The 19708-nt window shown below is 40.0% G+C and overlaps 1 protein-coding gene across 2 annotated transcripts in view; it reads left to right on the forward strand.

The window, feature by feature from the left end:
* Window positions 1-19708, forward strand: part of LOC101848152 (ATP-citrate synthase) — a 79379-nt gene that overhangs the window by 48919 nt on the left and 10752 nt on the right. Inside the window, exons 14-24 of one of the 2 annotated variants that reach the window (XM_005110016.3) lie at window positions 329-340; window positions 7804-8051; window positions 9249-9301; window positions 10955-11070; window positions 12170-12274; window positions 12755-12846; window positions 13646-13750; window positions 15124-15205; window positions 15826-15936; window positions 17483-17610; window positions 19271-19364. In XM_005110016.3, the coding sequence (XP_005110073.1) occupies window positions 329-340; window positions 7804-8051; window positions 9249-9301; window positions 10955-11070; window positions 12170-12274; window positions 12755-12846; window positions 13646-13750; window positions 15124-15205; window positions 15826-15936; window positions 17483-17610; window positions 19271-19364 (1146 nt within the window). The remainder of the gene's footprint in view (window positions 1-328; window positions 341-7803; window positions 8052-9248; window positions 9302-10954; window positions 11071-12169; window positions 12275-12754; window positions 12847-13645; window positions 13751-15123; window positions 15206-15825; window positions 15937-17482; window positions 17611-19270; window positions 19365-19708) is intronic. The other variant, XM_013088950.2, reaches the window with a different exon arrangement.

Raw genomic sequence — 19708 nt, forward strand, 5'->3', positions numbered from 1 at the left:
TTCCTTTAACTTGATGTCTACTGATTTTGTAAAGTTTTGTAAATGATCTTTGAACTGACAGTTTTTTTCAGGAAGATTTCTGGTAGCCATGCTTCATTTCACCCCAATTCATCATGCATTTGAAGATCAAATGCATGTACTTTCTCTTCCAGACATAGAAATGCACACACTTAAACACACACACTCACACACACACACACACACACACACTCACACACACACTCACACACACACTCACACACACACACACACACACACACACACACACACACACACACACTGTCTCTATAAACAGCTACATCTTTGTTTCCTTCTTTTCTTACACCAGCAGGGACGCCAGGTAAATGTCTTGTGCTTGCGTTTTTCCATTGCTGCATTGATAGCTTGTGTATTTGTGAGCTGTGCTGACAAAATGAGTTCCTTCTCGCAATCAAAGAATGGAGATATCTGCAAAAATGAACACAAGGGTCATATTTATGGATTCTAAACCAATGCCATTCTTTTAAAGTTTTACATGTATTTTATCATTTCAAACTAATGAATTGAAAATGCTCAACTTATAAATTTGACACATCTATTTCCATCGGGCTAAAATCCGAGAAGTAACTCATTTTGTCAGCACGCCTCACATTTGTATTAATTGATGTACTCTTTTCACTTTGACTGTCATTGTGCTTTGATGTTCATGTGAACTTTTGTAAAAAAGAATTCCTCTTTGGTTGTCAGTTGTGCTTGAGTGTTGTAGATGACTGCTGGAGGCATGGACGTTGTTGCGAATGATTTCCCTTCACGCTGTAGTAGTAATTCTAATATATAGATTGCTTTTGGCACCAAAGAAAGTTATTGCATTCAGCTTTGTTCTGGTAGCATTTTTTTTTCCCCTTAGAATTTTTGTTAGTCTTGACAAGCTGCGTAGTCTCACTTGCATATGCTCACTAGACTTTTGGTGTATATCATGGGGATTTATAGGTGTCAACAGTTGGTAGTCTAAGTTTTTCGCTTTTCCATTTGCTTGCTGTAGAAATTTAACACAGTGAGCTGTACCTTTGAGTTTGGTTTTCTGGATGACAAGGGTCTGTGGGACTTGCAAGTAGGGACAATTTTGTAATGACTGATGTTTTGATTGATATTGATGTCGAGAGTTCCTTATTTTGCTCCTGAATAGATCCCCCATAGGTTGTTAATTTCACTTAAGTAGCTTTGGCAGTCTTCTGCTTCTTCTTGGATACTTACTTGGATACTTGTATGTAGAACTGGGGTCTTTGAAAGACGGGTTGCTCCATGCTTCCTCGCCCCTCTTCATGAGGGTCCATTTCAGTGTGGGCAGGCTGATTGTCTCCATCATCAGCTGGTAAACTATACGACAACTTGTACTTCTTCTGAGTAGGGTAACTGACTGTAAGGTCTTCATCTCACTATGAAGTTGATTTTTCCGTACATAGCCGCTTTATCTACCTAGTACTTTGAATGTAGAATCATCGTTTGCCTGATAGGCAGCAAGCAACATGCCGATTTTGAAAATATACTTAATATTTATACTGGCTAGAGTGGCTTCAGTTTTAATGGGACTTAAAGTTTTGTCCGGATGGCAGCTCTCTTTTTTAGAACCTTTTTTCAAAATTTTTCCTTTTTTTTTAAGGAACAGAAACTGGAGCAAAACAACGAAACAAACAGTAATTCTTTAACATTTTTCTGTGTGGACGTTAAACTTGGACAACGGTAGTTGATTCAAAATCTCAGGCAAGTTCTTAGACTGTAATACTTGATATTGTAGTTTCCCTGTGGCATGATCGGCATCTGTGGTGTAGCAGGTGGGCACCTTGCTGTCCCCATTCTCCGAGTGGGGAGAAATTTTCATCACATATCTCAGTCTTTCTGCTGGGATGTTGTATCCTTCTCAGCCCAGGCGAGCCGTTAGACAGGGTCCGATACCCACCTCCTAAATGATCTAAATTGTGTCGATGGAGGAGTAAAACATCTACATTTTTTCCTATGGCATGTGTGTTTTTCTGTCTCTCTCATGTTTTTGTTTCAGAAGATGTAATAGATGTGATTTTGTTGTACTTGAGATGAATTTGTACTTCCTGTGATTTTGTTGTACTTGAGAATGAATTTGTACTTCCTGTGATTTTGTTGTACTTGAGAATGAATTTGTACTTCCTGTGATTTTGTTGTACTTGAGATGAATTTGTACTTCCTGTGATTTTGTTGTACTTGAGAATGAATTTTGTACTTCAATAGTTAAACTAGTTGCTCCCGCTTCTCACTGAAAACAGATGAATTCCCATTCGGAATGTTTCACGTGTCATGAAATGCAAAAAAATTAATTAATTTTTTTTTACAGATGAACTCTGCAGCGGTAATCAATTTCACACTAATCCTGTTTTAATATTTTGGTGCATTGTTATTGGGATTGAGTTTGTCCATACTTTCCACACCCTCAAAGCTTACCATAATTTTGAGACTCTTGGTATGTTTTATTAAGTTCATGCTACCAGATATAATCACATACCCTCAGACTATAATTTAAAGTTGGATCTATAGGAACCCCCTCCCCAAGATTTTTGTATTTCTCCTAACCCTCCTCCAGCTGTGGTTTGGTTCTAGGTGTTATATGTCAGATGCATGTGGTATTCTCATTGAATGGCTAAAATTATAACTGACTCCTTTTACAATGTAGTTATACTACTTTTTCCTTTTAAATATTACTCTTAATAGGTTCTGTCATTGTCACCTTATTCTTTTGAAACTTGTACGATCAAATGAATAGAATGTCTGCAGTTTAAGAATTTACTTGGTGGGTGGTTGGCGGGTGCTCTGGTGTGCTTTGCTTCTTCTTTCTTATCAAACATCTATCATCTTTATCTCCCCTCCTTTTTTGTGTTTTTTACTCTCTTATAACACCTCTAATCTTCGGCACTTATATGACCTTATTGTGTTGCAAGTGCTGTAAAACTCTTACTAAAACTAAACAAAGAATTTACTTGTGAGTGGCTGGAGGACGCCACTTTATGGTCATACCTCTTTTCTTTTCCTCTGTTGTTTCTGTCTATCTGTTTTGCCTCTTCAGTCTGTGCATTATGTGACCATCATTATGTCGATGTGTTTCTCTTTACTAAAACTCAAACTCAGAGGAGTTTACTTTTAATCATTTGTTTCGCTGTTGAAGATGATCCCCCCCCCAATAGAGTAATGCCTTGAGATATCAGAGTACTACCGACACAAGAGTGTTTTAGATAGGAGCTGGAGTGTGGACAATTTTTTTGCCTATAGAAGCTGAATTTTAAGATTGGAGCGGGTTTCAGTTGAACAGTCGCTAGTTTGCCCAAAAAGACCAAATTTAGTGACAGCAAAATTAATTTTGATTTAAGTGAAGTTTAAAAAAAGGGCACAGAAAATCTTTTTTGTTTAATCAGTAACAGTTTAATCAGTTACAATAATGATTAAGATGTCATTTTTTTTTCTTCAAATTTAGAAATTCAGTGATGAAGTATATTATTATCTTCAGTTTCGTAGGCCAGGATAAGGGTGAGGCCATATTATATGTGAGAGCTGAAGCTAGTGTGAAGCTAGGGATGAGCGATAAACTTGAGGGTGGCCATATGATACTATGAGCTGCTTTTCTCAAGTGGGAAATAAGCGACAAGCTAGCCGGAAACAGCTGAGGTGAAACCTGGTGTGTTGACTAGCCCATGGGTCAGAAACACAATTCAAGAGATGAGGCGAGGAATTTCTGAGACTCATGTTGAGCCGGGGGTTGAAATCTACAAACTCTGAAATGTTGAGGGCAGGCTGGTGTCGATGTCTCATAGACAGTTTCTTGTGTTGGATTTGCTTGAAAGTTAACCTTACTTGCGGAGTAAAAAGAGAATGATTCATAAACTTATTTCTCAAGGCGTTACTGTATTGGGTTTATTGATCATAAAAAGATGTTACTGTCTTATCAGTCCTAAGTTTTGGTTTCAATATGTTGAGTTTGACCTTTGAGTAAGTTGATTTTGGACAATCATATATTTTCGTTGACCCAGTGTTTGAAAATTTTGTCCTGTTTTGTTTGGATTTTTTAATTTTTAAAATGAGAATATGGAAATTAATCAGTCTTTTGATTTTAACTGTTCTTGAAAAGGAAAAGAAACAAAAAAATTCCTGGACATTTTGAATTGTATTGGAGACTGGGGCAAAATAAGGGTGGATTGATATTACACCCCAGGACTTGGGTGTATTATTCATTTTTCTCTTTCTAAATGTATCTGTATAAACATGTACATAGGGTTGGTCGCAAAGTGGTTAGCCCTGAAATGTTTTGTGCAAGTCACAGAGAAAAAGACAGTCTAATTCTGGTATTGGATAGGAAATGGGAAATTTTGTTTGCGCTTTTCTTTTGCTTCATAGATAGGTGAATATCCTCACCTAAATCCAGAGCTTATCCAAAATGATGACACCAGTAATTTTTTGTGAAACTCGGGCTGGCATCTGTGGTGTAGCAGTTAGGCATTTGGCTGTGGCTCGCTGAAGACCCAAGTTTGGTTCCTGGGTGGGGAGGATTTTTATCCTTGAGTATCTCGCGGTCTTTGTGCTAGGATGTATCATGTAGTTGTATCCCTCTCAGCCCCGGCTGGCCCTGACAAGCAGTGTCGGAAGCCCGCCTCCTAAATGTTCTAAATTAAATTTCTTTAAAAAATTGTGTAGTTTTTGCTGACAAATTGATGAAAAAAGTTCACATGGTAGCGTGACACTCTGGACAACTGTTTTTTTTTAATGGCAGATATTCTTTGTGGGAATTGAGTAGAAATACTGTGTGTGTGGTTGGCGGGTCCTATGGTGTAGTCTGCTTCTTTTTTCCTATCAAACATCTATCGTCCTTATCTCCCCTTCTTCTTTTTTATGTTTGTTACTCTCTTGTAACGCCTCTAATCTTCTGGCGCTCATATGACCTTATTATGCGGTTGCGAGCGCTGTAAAACCTCTACTAAAACTAAACGTAGAAGTACTGTGAAATCCTTGGAATGCAGAACGACCTAACCATCACTTTTCCAGGAATGTTCTTAGCCCTGCCATTTTATGTTCAGTCCCTGTAGCATGCATGGACCCAAGCTGTTTGCCCTCTGTCCTCTTTGTTTACTCATAACATGTAAGGCGTGCTGACAAAATGAGTTACTTCTCTCGGACTTAAGCCTGATGGAAATACATACTTCTGATTTATAGGTTGAGTTTTTACAAATAATTAGTATGAAATAATAAAAGACATGTTAAACTCTCCCTCCGGGGGCAGTGCCACTGACTGTAGTGTCTTTAGACCATTCCCAAAGGGGGGACATTTCTCGTTCAAGCACAGTAGAATTGTAAATGGGCTGATTCATGTCGCGCTCATAACTAAGCCTGATCTACAACAGGGAACTGCTGCCTTTTCTTTCCTAATCCTTACTATTGACATTTTCCTCTACTTCTTTTGTATGCCGGGGTGCCTTGATAGTTGAAGCAGACCTTGTGCTAGAGACATGAGCAAAATAAGTCTGATTCCCTGTAAAGACTTCTCTGTTGACACCCACCCCTTGGCGCTCATATGACTTTTTGCAGTTGCGAGTGCCATAAAACCCTCTACTATAAAAAAAAACCTGTTATACTTGAAGAGAGTGGCATTGGTTTGGAATCCACAAATATGACCCTTGTGTCGATTTTTGGCTGCTATCTCCATTCTTTGATTGCGAGAAGTTACTAGTTTTGTCAGCACGCCTCACATGTGTATGGTTTCAGGAAGGACTTTATCTCGCAGAGTCTTAGTTTCCAATTTGTGTCCTCAACAAAAAATGCTCGCATGCTGATTAAGTTGTAATGCATACTTCATGATGTAACATTTGGTGGCTTTGTTTGAATGTTGGAATCCCTTTGTGTTATATTTACTTTGTCCTCCTATACATTTCTGACGGTTGCACCATTTTTAGAAGTTGAGGTGAAGACTGGTATTTATCATACACTTGGCTATCCTGTTTAGTTGTTCGTGGGTGGTTGGCGGGTACTGTGGTGTGGTTTGCTTCTTCTTTCCTATCAATCAAACATCTATTGTCCTTGTCTCCCCTCCTTCTTTTTTGTGTTTGTTACTCTCTTGTAACATCTCTAATCTTCGGCACTCATATGACCTTATTGTGTTGCAAGTGCCATAAAACTCTTACTAAAACTAAAAAAAGAAGTTGAGGTGTGCTGGCCTGTACTGTTTCTCCTATAGGGTTAATGGGGGTGGGTCTCATTCCGTGTGTGTGTGTGTGTGTGTGCTATAGGGTTAATGGGGGTGGGTCTCATTCCGTGTGTGTGTGTGTGTGTGTGTGCGTGCGTGCGTGCGTGCGCGCGCGCGCGCTGAAAGATGTGCTCCATTCTTTAGTTTGCTTCTCCACTCTGACATTTATGTCTGAGCCATGTGTTCTTAGTCTGAAGAATAGAACAGCTTTTGTTTTTGACATAACAGCTCGTGGTAGTTATCTGGTATGGGTGGTGCTTTTGAATACTGTGTTCTCATGATCATCTGAAAAGATTTACTAATTGTTATCATTTCTGTAATCATGTGGCAGTAATTAAGACCCAAAATTCATTTTATGAGGCGTGCTGACAAAATGAGTCACTTCTGGCTATCCACAAATGGAGATTGGACCAAAAATCGACTCTAGGGTCAAATTTATAGATTTTCTATTGGTGCCATATTCTATAAGAATAATAAGCCTTTTATTATTTCATAGTTTTATAAATTGAAAAAAACTTTACCTATGAGTGTGGCGTATCTTTTTGCATAGGTCTTGAATCTGAGAAGTAACTCGTTTTGTCAGCACCCTTCACTTATGGATAGCACCTGGCTTTGTTTTTGTAATTTTTACAATGCTGAATAGTTGATCAATATTTGCAGCTGGTACTGTAGTTTAATGTTGCAAGCTGTTGTGGTGAGGGGGGCTCTCGTGGCCTAGAGGTTAAGGTGTTCGCCTCTCATTCAAAGGTCCCGGGTTCTAATCCGAGTAACGAGGGAAATATTTTCATCTCTAAAATTGTCTCCTTTCACCTCCTTTCCTGTTCTATAGCAATATTCTATCGTCTGCTTTCGTCTCCACTTTCTACCCCCACCCCCTCACCTCCTTTGCCCCTCCTCCTTTTTAAAACAAATTATTCAAGTGAAACCTAACTACTAACACTTAATAACGGATAACAGCATTCGGGAAAATGAAGACTCAAAATGTTTTACTTGCGCTACATTATTTTGTACCCGATTACTTATATATATATATATATATATATATATATATATATATACTACATTGTGTTTCTTCCAATCCTGCTGCTTTATGACAGTGCCAGTGTCAGTCCCACCTGCGTGGATGTTGTTTTGTTTAGTCACTTTTAAGCACAAGGGGGCTATCCCAAAAAATGCTGTTTTGAGAAAATCAAAGGTAAAGTTTTTGCCCCTTGTTCAGTTTCTTTTAAAGACCTGGAGAATTTTCTATATAACCAAACAAATATACACACCGATGAAACCAAACTTCTCCTTTAGGTCGGGCAATGCCCCCTTTTGGTGTATGTCAAGATTTCTGAAAACCCCTTTCTCCTTCTTTCCTATAAAAAATCTATCGTCTCCATGTCTCCTCCTTCTTTTTTGTGTTTGTTGTTACTCTCTTGTTACACCTCTAATCTTCAGCACTTACATGACCTTATTGTGTTGCAAGTATCGTAAAAATCTTACTAAAACTAAACTAACCCAAAATCTGGGTTAGCCCGCTTGTCCTTAAAAGCGACCATGCATTTAGTGTCTTATCTTCTCGTCCCCAGCCGTCTCCCAGCTCCAGCAGAAGAAACTCCCAGGACAAGGGCACCCCGTCGTCAAAGACCGCAGCCACGTCCCCCCCCTCGGGCGTGAACGGAGGCTCGGCCAGCCCAGCGGAGTACAACTTGTTCAGCGCCTCCACCGAGTGCATCGTGTGGGGCATGCAGCAGCGGGCGGTCCAGGGCATGCTGGACTTTGACTACGTCTGCTCCCGCTCCAAGCCCTCGGTCGTTGCCATGATCTACCCTTTCACGTATGTTGGGTGTTTTTAAGAAAAAGTCGTAGAGGAAAGGGAACAAATAATTTTGTCTTAATTGTTTCCTTATTATCCTACCCAATTAATATGTTAGATATTGTATAGCATGCATTATATATGGTCGCTTTTAAGCACAAGGGGCTATCCCGAAAAATGCTGTTTTGAGAAAATCGAAGGTAAAGTTTTTGCCACTGGTTCAGTTTCTTTAAAAGACAAGGAGAGTTTTCTGTACTGTCAAACAAATATACACACCAATGAAACTAAACTTCTCCTATAGGTAGGGCAATTCTCACTTTTGGTGTAGGTCTAGATTTCTGGAAACCCCCGAAATCTGGGTTAGCCCGCTTGTCCTTAAAAGCGACCATATTTGAAGTTACTGGATTTCATAATGTCTTTTTCCACAGCTCATTGCATTAGCTGCTGTTGAGCTTTTTGTTTCTTCTAGTAGTTCTTGTCTGTCTTGCCATTTTTTTGCTGTTTTCGTTATCTAATCGTGGCAGACATCATTGTGCTGACTGATAGTTCACTCAAAATCAAACTTCATTTTTTTTTCATATGAGTACAAAGTTTTGTGGAAAAGATTCTTGATACCATTGTTCATAAGCACATTGCTTTATTCTCTAACTTTCTGTTATGTTACGACTTACTTGAGTCTTGCAGTAGTAGATGTAGATGGCAGTTGAGGTTGGTGGGGCCCCCACCTGCTCGTCTTCTGGTAGTTTTTGGTTAGCCGATGTTACTCGTTTCGGATTCAGTGAGTGAGTGACACTTAGATTACCCGCGGCTTGCATGAAATCACATGAGGTGTCAGTCACGTGATATGCCCTTTAGGCCTACATCACAATTTATAACTATTATAAAGGTGCATTCACGCTATGTGTCCTATTCTAAAGGTGCGCTTACACCCCAATTTCAAACAATATTTACCTGAGAAATGTCTGTGGCAAATGGTGATGATTGTGTAAATGTAGACTCTTTGTCATTGTTCACACAGACTCTTTGTCATTGTTCACACAAGACTTTAGCTCAATTCTTGAGGGAAGAAGTCTTATTGTATAAAATATCTCCATTTTTCTGTTGGGGGATGCCATAAAACACCTACTAAAGCTAAGAGAATTTGGTGAATGTGTTCAAAGTGCTTCAAATTTTTGCTTTTCAGCAAATTTCTAATGTGAAGTGTTTTTGTGTTTTCAGTGGTGACCACAAACAGAAATTCTACTGGGGCCACAAAGAGATCCTCATCCCTGGTAAGGCTACTTTTAGTTGTAGTAAAAGTTTTGGAACACAAGTAGGTCATATGAGTGATGAAGGTTAGAGGTGTTACGAGGGAGTAACATACAAAGAAAAAGAGGAGAGAGTAAAGAGTAACCTATAAAGAAAAAGAGGAAAGAGTAACATACACAGAAAAAGAGGAGAGATAATGATGTCTGATAGGAAAGAAGGAGCAAACCACACACACCAGAGCCCCTGCCAATTACACACAACCACCCTAGGCTGCTTCAACTTCATTCTTAAAGTTCTCTAGATAGTGTTGTTAAGACTTAATTCCAGTGTTCTAGAAGAAAATGCATTCATTTTTGCAGATCGGATATTTTGTAAACTTAAAACTGTTTTACAGAAATCCTTCAGACTAAATCTTTCTTTCATATCATCTGTGAGATAATAGTATTGTTCTCTTTTTCTTACAAATGTGTTTTGTTGAATTATAAGACATCAAGTGGGTGGTTGGCGGGTGCTCTGGTGTGGTTTGCTCCTTCTTTCCTATAAAACATCTATCGTCCTGATCTCTCCTCCTCCTTTTTTATGTTTGTTACTCTTTTGTAACACCTCTAGTCTTCGGCACTTATATGACCTTATTGTGTTGCAAGTGCCGTAGAACTCTTATTAAAACTAACAAATGTGAAAAATGTTAACGTTTATTTGCATTTATGTTTGTATCTTTCATTATATCTCACAGCTACATATTTCTTGATGTTATTTAGAATTTAGCTCTAAAATGCATTTGTCGGCATGAAAATGTCTCTTTGTAATTCCCTTTACGAAAACGGTCTTTGGAAGTCTTCCCTGCAGAAGCCTCCTTGACTGTCCTCTCAATGACATTAGGAACAAATGAGATGGTTCATAAGGCTATCTTCTCAGAGGAGAGTTAGGTATGAGTGCTGTTTCCTTCTTTAAGGAAAATTAGGTAAGAGTGCTGTTCGCAACCTCTGTGCTTTCTTGTCCTATCTCCATTTTTAATAACAGTGAAAACAAGTTCATGACAAAGTGTGAACTCAAGAAGAAGTCACATTTTCAGTGTTTAAAAAAATGGAGATATGACAAGAAAGCACTGAGGTCGCGGTTTGCTGCGTTCTTGAAAAGATTGTCCACTTTTTGGGAACATTCCCTCCCCAGTGTACAAAAACATGGCTGACTGCTTGAAGGAGAGTTACATATGAATGATGTTGCCTTCTTGAAAAGATTGTCCACTTTTTGGGAACATTCTCTCCCCCACTCCCCCTGGGGCGGTGCCACTGACTGAAGTGTCTTTAGGCCTTTCCCAAAGGGGGTATTTTTCTTGTTCTTATGCACAGTAGAATTGTAAATGGGCTGATTCAACAATGTTATGCTCATAACTGTGCCTGAACTACAACAGGGAACTGCTGCTTTTTCTTTCCTAATCCTTACTATCGTCATTTTCTTCTACTTCTTTTGTATGTTTGTCACTCTTGTGACCCGCTACTTCCTGGGTGCCTTGATAGTCGAAGCAGACTTTGTGCTGTTGAAGCTAGAGAGGTGAGCAGAGTAAGTCTGGTTCCCTGTAAGGATTTCTCTGTTGACATCCACCCTTGGCACTCATATGACCGTATGCAGTTGCGAGCACCGTAAAACCTCTACTAAAACCAACATTCTCACCCCAGTGTACAAAAACATGGCTGACTGCATGCAGAAGCATCCCACCGCTGACACCTTGGTCAACTTTGCCTCCCTGAGATCTGCCTACGACAGCACCATTGAAACTCTCTCATTCCCACAGGTAACAGTCAGCGGTCTTAGACTTACAGCTGTTCTGTGGCCTGTTACATCAGCCCAGTTTGAAGAAATTAATGTTTGGAGATTGAAATTCAACCTCTTATTTATTATGCATAGCCTTCTAAATCTTTGAATTCCAGACAGAATTGGAAGGTGGGGTGAGGAGGGGGGGCACTGGGTTAGAATATATAACACATACACTATGAGGAAGGGCACAAGGCTGATCAGACCTCTATGTTTAAACAAGTGCACAGAGAATTTAGGGCTTCAGTAAACTGTAAATTTGTAATGATTTGGGGGAGCATACTAAGTCTACAGATACAAACAAATATAATCAAACCACCAATACAGGAAAATGTGACACTAGTTTCATTTAAGATAAGATAAGATACTTATTTATTGTCCAGATCCTGGCACATTGGTTTGGTGTTTCACCACCTGTACACACACACACAGTGGGTGGTTGGCGGGTGCTCTGGTGTGGTTTGCTTTTTCTTTCCTATCAAAGACCTATCGTCCTTATCTCCCCTTCTTCTTTTTTATGTTTGTTACTCTCTTGTAACACCTGTAATCTTCTGGCGCTCATATGACCTTATGCAGTTACGAGTGCCGTAAAACCTTTACTAAAACTAAACACACACACGCACACACTCTCTCACACACACACACACACACACACACACACACACACACACACACACACACACACACACACGTAGGCTTACAATTACACGCATAATATAAATGAGCAGCAATATAAACAATAATAATCGTAAGCTAGATACACACTCTATGTTATTTTGATTCATGCTCTAAGGTCGTAAGTATACTTATACAAGATGGTTAAGATGGAAGCATTTTGATAGATGATTTACTTTTGTGAGAAAGAACTGTTAACGATAAAAAAAAAATATCTTTCACAAATAATCATATGAAGCACTAACTTTGATTTGAGGTCACATTCTGTATTTCTTTTGGGGATACAGGGAGTAAGACAACTATGCATCTATGTAAATATTTAATTGTCAACCAAATCTCCCTACAGGGATCAGTAAAAATGGAATCTATTTTAATTTTATTTTAACTCTCTATCTTTGTTTCAGATTCGTTCCATATCTATCATTGCTGAGGGCATTCCTGAAAATCTCACAAGACATTTGCTGAAGGTTGCAAAAGCAAAAGGAGTCTCAATGATTGGACCTGCCACTGTAAGTCCTTATGTTTTCTTGTTTGTAGTGATTATATTGATTCTATTATTTCTATTTAATTTTATAAAGTTGGCATCCTTTTTTTTGTTATCATGTACGGAAGTTGCATTTCAATCAAAGCTTTAAGTAGACTTTGGTACCAGTAATAGTATTATTTCAAGTGGTGTACTCTGATGCTTAAAATATGAGCAATCATCATCCTGCAGTTGTTGGGTTGTTGTTTTTTCAGTGTTGTATAAAATCAACAGTTGGTTTTTTGTATTTAATAGAATCTGAAAATATTTTGAAATTTGCACTTTTTGTGTAGATATTTTTACATTTTATCCAATGATTACATGGGTTTGTTTAATTTTACTTTTAAATTGTAAGGACTTCTCTGTTGACATCCACCCCTTGGCGCTCATGTCATATGACCTTATGCAGTTGCGAGCGCAGTAAAACCTTTACTAAAACTAAAACTACTTTAAAATTTCCCCAAAGGTCGGAGGTGTGAAGCCTGGCTGCTTCAAGATTGGCAACACTGGAGGCATGCTGGACAACATTCTGGCTTCCAAACTGTACCGCCCCGGAAGGTATGTCTAGTCTGTAAATCTGTCTTTTGCAAATACAGTTTGACATGGATAACTCAAACCGGTCTTGTATTTGTGACCCAAACTGGGTTCGCGAAAACCTTCGGGCCTCTCTAGAAGAGACGAAGGTACTTAGTTAAGAAAACAAAACTGGGTACATATTGTGGTGTTGGTTGTCTATTGGTTAGGCTACCAGACTGAAAATCCTCAGATTGCTGGTTTTGGGTTCAAGGCCCAGCTCGGTCCGATACTGTGTCCTTGAGATTTATGTCATTTTACCCGAATAGTTTCAGGTGCCAAAGATGTTTTTTTAAAAAATACTGAACTGTGAAAAGGTGCACAGGCATTGGATTGAGCATTATTTGAGAGTCATTACCCTTTTCTTATAAGTTCATGATATGGTGACAAATTATCTTACCTTAAATCGTGTTAGTATAATCTTACTTTACTTTATCCGTCCTGTTATACCTCTAGGACGTCGAGGGGAGAAAGAGCTTCCTGTCTCTAGCAAGTTTGATGGCCTGACTGGGTGGGATATTAAATGTTCTGAGGGTATCCTTCACACCCTGGATCCAGGTTTTTCTTGGTCTTCCTCTTGCTTTGTACCCTGATGCTTTCCTGTAGTAGGCTTTACTGGCAAGCTGGTTAGGTGCCATACGTGTGAGATGTCCAAACCACCTGATTGTTTGCCTTCGGATGTAATGGAGGACAGGTGATGTTCCTACCATTTATTAGTAAAATCAAAAGTTATTATCATTCTGTTGAGATACATGTTTTATTCTACACATTCTCCTTTTTTCAGTGTTGCCTATGTGTCAAGATCTGGTGGCATGTCCAATGAGCTGAACAACATCATTGCGCTGAACGCCGACGGAGTGAATGAGGGCATTGCCATTGGAGGGGACAGGTGAGTTTGTTTTCACGTCCCGAATGTACCCACCGGGGCAGTGCCACTGACTGTCGTGTCTTTTGGCCATTCCCAAAGGGGGGACATTTCTCATTCAAGCATAGTAGAATTGTAAATGGGCTGATTCATGTCACGCTCATAACTGTGCCTCATCTACAACTGTGAACTGCTGCTTTTTCTTTCTTAATCCTTACTATTGTCATTTTCCTCTACTTCTATTGTACGTTTGTCACTCTCTTGTGACCTGCTAATTCCAGGGTGCCTTGATAATCGAAGCAGACCTTGTGCTGTTGAAGCTAGAGAGGTGAGCAGAATAAGTCTGATTCCCTGTTAAGACTTCCCTGTTGACACCCACCCCTTGGCGCTCATATGACCTTATGCAGTTGCGAGCGCCGTAAAACCTTCTACTATAAAAATAAAATAATTAAAAAATAGGTCCAGAATGTCACAGAAATAACGCATGTGGTTGGAGGGCGCCACTGCTAGGTCCTACCTCTTTATTTTCCCCCTATTGTTTCTGTCCATTTGTCTTACTTTTTCCCAACACTAAATGACCATTACTGTGTCAATGTGCTTCTTTTTACTTAAACAAACAAACATACAGAAATAACTTGTGGTTGATAGGTAGGTTCTCTAATGTTGTTTTTTTTTATTCCTTCTTCTTTTTTTCCACACCACTACATGGGGTTATTTTTGTGTAAAATCTGATCTATATTCTGCTGGATTTGAAACTGAGAATTTCTTGTGTCAATCCAATGTTAAGTAATATAATTTGTTCTATTTCTATGATTTGTAATCTGACCCTTGATTTTAGGTAAATTCTCAGAGCTCAGAAATGTACCTTTTTTTTTCCAAGGAAACTTGAAACACTCAACTTGGAACATAGGCGTGCAAATGTAGGATATATCACCTCATTAATAATCATTACTTAGTTTGATAAATATTTATTGTCTTTGTGGGTGGTTGGCGGGTGCTCTGGTGTGGTTTGCTCCTTCTTTCCTATAAAAAATCTATCGTTCTTATCTCTCCTCCTCCTTTTTTGTGTATGTTACTCTCTTGTGACACATCTATTCTTCGGCTTTTAGATGACCTTATTGTGTTGCAAGTGCCGTAAAACTCTTACTAAAACTAAACTTTCTGTCTTTTATCTCTTTCACTGTTACAAAAAAGATATTATTAATCCGCATACAGGAAAAAGAGGCTAAAACAGCACCTGGACATGGATAGCTGGTGCCTCTATAAATAAGTCATTGATGGTCAAGGTCACTGTTACAATGCCCCCCACACACTGTCAGTGTCAATGCTGACCGAATAAGACTTGGGTACTAATCCTTTTTTTGTGATTAACGTTGTCTTTTTGTATTGCAACACAGATATCCAGGCTCCACTTTCATGGATCATATCTGGAGATATCAACAGAATCCTGATGTGAAGATGATTGTACTCCTGGGAGAGGTAAGAAATGAACTCACACTAACGTTTAAAATGTGAACGCCAACCACTGGGAATTCTCTGTACATTTGCGAGGTTTCGTGGTGAAATCAAGCACTCGTCTATACATTGAAATCGAAGAAACCGGCATTTTTCGACTGGTTTGGCGCCGCATTTTTTATAATTTTTGTTTTTTGGTTCAACTCCTTTTATGTCCATGTTTTATGTGTGGAATTTTCTGAAAACTGTAAATTTTCAGTTTCCAAGGACTCTCCATTGACATTTCTCGTTCAAGCACAGTAGAATTGTAAATGGGCTGATTTATCATGTCACGCTTATAACTGCCTGATCTACAACAGGGAACTGCTACTTTTTTTTTCCTAATCCTTACTATTGCCATTTCCTCTACTTCTTTTGTATATTTGTCACTCTCTTGTGACCTGCTCTTTCTGGGGTGCCTTGATAGTCGAAGCAGACTTTATGCTGTTGAAGCTAGAGAGGTGAGCAGTCTAAGTCTGATTCCCTGTAAAGACTTCTCTGTTGACACCCACCCCTTGGTGCTCATATGATCTTTTATGCAGTTGCGAGCGCGGTAAAACCATCTACTATAACTAACTGTCTGTTACTGTGACTTCTGTCCTTAGGTTGGAGGTGTTGAAGAGTACCAACTTGTCGAAGCTTTGAAATCTGGAGCTGTGAACAAACCTGTCATCGCATGGTGTATTGGAACTTGCGCCAAGATGTTCACATCAGAGGTGAGTTTATGTTGGAAAAGCCCTTTTTACACCTTTGTGACCGATATGACGTTTGCCGTTCATACTTTTTTCTTACACGGCACACCGCAAATGAGCCAAAATGCTGCTGTGACGTACCGCGTTCAACATACTTTGCGAAGCGCGAGGACCATGATGAGGAACACTGTACGTCATAGGCCATATTCTGCATACCCTATGCAGTTGCGAGCGCCGTAAAACTCTTACTAAAACAACATTCTGCATACTGCTTCTATTGGATGCATTTCGTAAATTAGTTGCAGATTTGCTTTTGGGAATATTTTGTCTGTACAAAGAAATCTATTTCCTTTAGATATAGTTAGTAGTATTTGCAAACCGGGTCTGTTTATAGGAAACTGACCACAAAATCTAGCGCTACTCTGAGTCCCTGGGGATCCCAAACTGTGCCCGGTGAAGCACGAACTGACCCTGTGTCATGAAGGGGTTAATGACAATAGTGATGTCTTCTGACGTGCTGCTAGTGTCTAGTTGTTGTAATTGTAAGGTAGTAAATGTTTGAGCAGGTCGAGTGGCGTCGGTAGCCTAGTGGTTAGGCTACCGGACTCGTAATTGTGAGAATGCGGGTTCGAGGGTTCGAGCCTCAGCTCGGTCCGACGTTGTGTCCTTGGGAAATGCACTTTACACGAACTTCCCACTTGGATCGGTCCTATCGGAGACGGGCGTTAAACTAGGAGGTCCCGCCCCTTAAATAACCTAATATTGGCGTTAAACCCGTACCATTTCACCATTTCATTTTTTTGAGCTGGTAACTTTTGTTTTCTCATATCAGAAGAGCTCTCTTCAAATATATATATATCGTCGCCTCAGAATTATTTAATCCAAAATGTACTTAAGTAAAGAGAGCACTTTAGACAAAGTAGTTATGATGTGACGATTTGTTTGTCTTTTACAGTTAAATGTGGCTTTTGTCTTTCTTACTGACTGTGAAGTGGGTGGTTGGCGGGTGCTCGGGTGCAGTTTGCTTCTTCTTTCCTATCAAACATCTATCGTCTTTATCTCCCCTTCTTCTTTTTTGTGTTTGTTGCTCTCTTGTAACACCTCCAATCTTCGACACTTATAGGACTTCTATTGTGTTGCAAGTGTCGTGAAACTCTTATTAAAACTAAAAAATGACTAAAACTGACTGTGAAGTAGTGTAAAGTGCAGCTCACTCTTCATCTTAGAACAGTTGAAACTAACTGTCCATAGAAAAGTGGTCATCTTAGTACAGTTGAAACTACCTGTTCAAAGAAAAGTGGTCATCTTTGTACAGTTGAAACTACCTGTTCAAAGAAAAGTGGTCATCATAGAACAGTTGAAACTAACTGTTCAAAGAAAAGTGGTCATCATAGAACATTTGAAACTAACTGCTCAAAGAAAAGTGGTTTCTCAGATAGACGGATGTCACTGTCATTAAAAGATATTTTTTCTAAAGGGGGGGGGGGGGAGTGGTTGTTTGGACAGGTGGTTGTCTCGAACAGGTGGTCGTTACTCAAATTCGACTACTTTTTTCTCTGTGTCCACGCAGGTCCAGTTTGGTCATGCTGGAGCCTGTGCCAACGCGGACGCCGAGACTGCCAGTGCCAAGAACGATGCTCTCAGGGCTGCTGGAGCTACCGTGCCACGCAGCTTTGACGAATTGGGAACAGCAATACAGTACGATCTACCTTCATCAATTTTTGGCTCAAAATTGTTTTTAAATAACGCTAGGCCCTCTTCAGTGTTAAATAAAACTTTAACCTCAGACTTTTGAGATAGATTTAGGTTTTTCTTATGTCTTCAATCGTGAAAACCTTTTTTGACCTTTCTTTTTGACATAAGGTTCTGTTGTCAGAATACTTGGAAGATAAAAGAAATTTTGTACATTTGTGAAAGACCTTATTCTTTTTGAAAAGTTGAAGAAATGCATAGGTAGTTTACTTAAACGGTAGTTTAGCATTAGCCGAAATAAGTATTTATTATGTTAATTGAGTGAAATTATCCACTTTCTTTGTGGATGGTTGACTGGTGCGTTGATGTGGTTTGCTCCTTTCCTTCTATCAAACATCTATCATCGTGATCTCTCCTCCTTCTTTTTTGTGTTTGTTACTCTCTTGTAACTAAAGTTGGGGTGAGCGGACGGACGGGTTCGTTACTCGCGGACTCAGTCAGAGCAAACGGGTAACGGACGGCCATGAGAGCGAACTGCGAACCTCAAGACAGTTCTTTTTTTGGGTCCGCCCCACAATTTGACTCTCTCAGCGAGCGGACTGCAGACCTCAAGCCTCAAGTCAGTTCGTTTTTTGGGTCCGCTCCACAATTTTATTCACTGGGCGAGCGGGTAAACGGACGAACTCTAGCAGACGAGATACTCGACGCAAGATTAGACGCGTCGTCTATTGTTTGTTAATTACGCCTGATGTTTCAAACCACTAGCGGTGCCACAGGGAATGAGAGAGGCTTGTGACGTAGTACTATGTGTGTAACCTTTCACCTCGTGTGTGGGGCACACTGTGTACGTTCCAATTATCTCATAGGGCGGGGGAGCGGAAATTTCCGCCATGAACGCCTAGCTACAATGTGAGGCAGGAGGGTGATTTTTTAATTAATTATTTTTTTGGGGGGGGGGGGGGGGGGGGCGGGGGTTGCAATTGTATGCAATGGAAGGAGTCGCTCCCGTCCATCCGTCCGCTCGAATGCATGGAGTCTCTCGGTCCGCCCGTCCGCTCGCTCGCTAAACGAACTGTTGTCTCTCTCCGATGTGTAGTGAGTAGCGAGTAGCGAACTACTCTTCACAAACGGACGGTTCGTTACCCGTCCTATAATTTGCGGGTAGTGCCAACGAGTAGTTCGTTACTCGCGGACGCTAATTTTGCGAGCCCGACCCAACCCTACTTGTAACGCATCTAATCTTCGGCACTTATATGACCTTATTGTGTTGCAAGTGCTGTAAAACTCTTACTAAAACTTTTTAAAATCCACTTTCTTTTTCTCTGTTCTCGTGTAGGGAGGAAGTGTTCACCAAGCTTGTGAATGCAGGTGTTCACTCTGTTCATTTCTCACTCTGTTCATTTCTCACTCTGTTCATTTTTCACTCTGTTCATTTCTCACTCTGTTCACTTCTCACTCTGTTCACTTTTCACTCTGTTCATTTCTCACTCTGTTCACTTCTCAATCTGTTCACCCCTCACTCTGTTCACCCCTCACTCTGTTCACCCCTCACTCTGTTCACTTCTCACTATTCCCAGTGACAGAATTAAACAGCACTGGCTGAAATAAGTATTTATTATTCTAATTGAGTTAAATTATCCACTTTTCTTTCTCTTTCCTCGTGTAGGGAGGTGTTCACCAAGCTTGTGAATGCAGGCGCCATCGTGCCGAAACCAGAGACCGCTCCTCCCACAGTGCCGATGGACTTCAACTGGGCCAGGGTAGGTACAAACTTGACCCCATGGCGCTCATATGACCTTATGCAGTTGCGAACGCCGTAAAACGTCTACTAAAACAAAACAAAACTTGACCTTAGGCTGAAAGGAGTCATTATGCCAGAAAGTTATTCAGTGCATAGTTGGTTGGTGCCTTCTCACTCTGTTCACTTCTCACTCTGTTCATTTCTCTCACTCTCTTCACTTTTCACTCTGTTCACTTTTCACTCTGTTCACTCCTCACTCTGTTCACTCCTCACTCTGTTCACTTCTCTCACTCTCTTCATTTCTCACTCTGTTCATTTCTCACTCTGTTCACTCCTCCCTCTGTTCACTTCTCACTGTCACTA

The sequence above is a fragment of the Aplysia californica genome, unplaced genomic scaffold (genome assembly GCF_000002075.1).
Source record: "Aplysia californica isolate F4 #8 unplaced genomic scaffold, AplCal3.0 scaffold00842, whole genome shotgun sequence".
NCBI lineage: Eukaryota > Metazoa > Mollusca > Gastropoda > Aplysiida > Aplysiidae > Aplysia > Aplysia californica.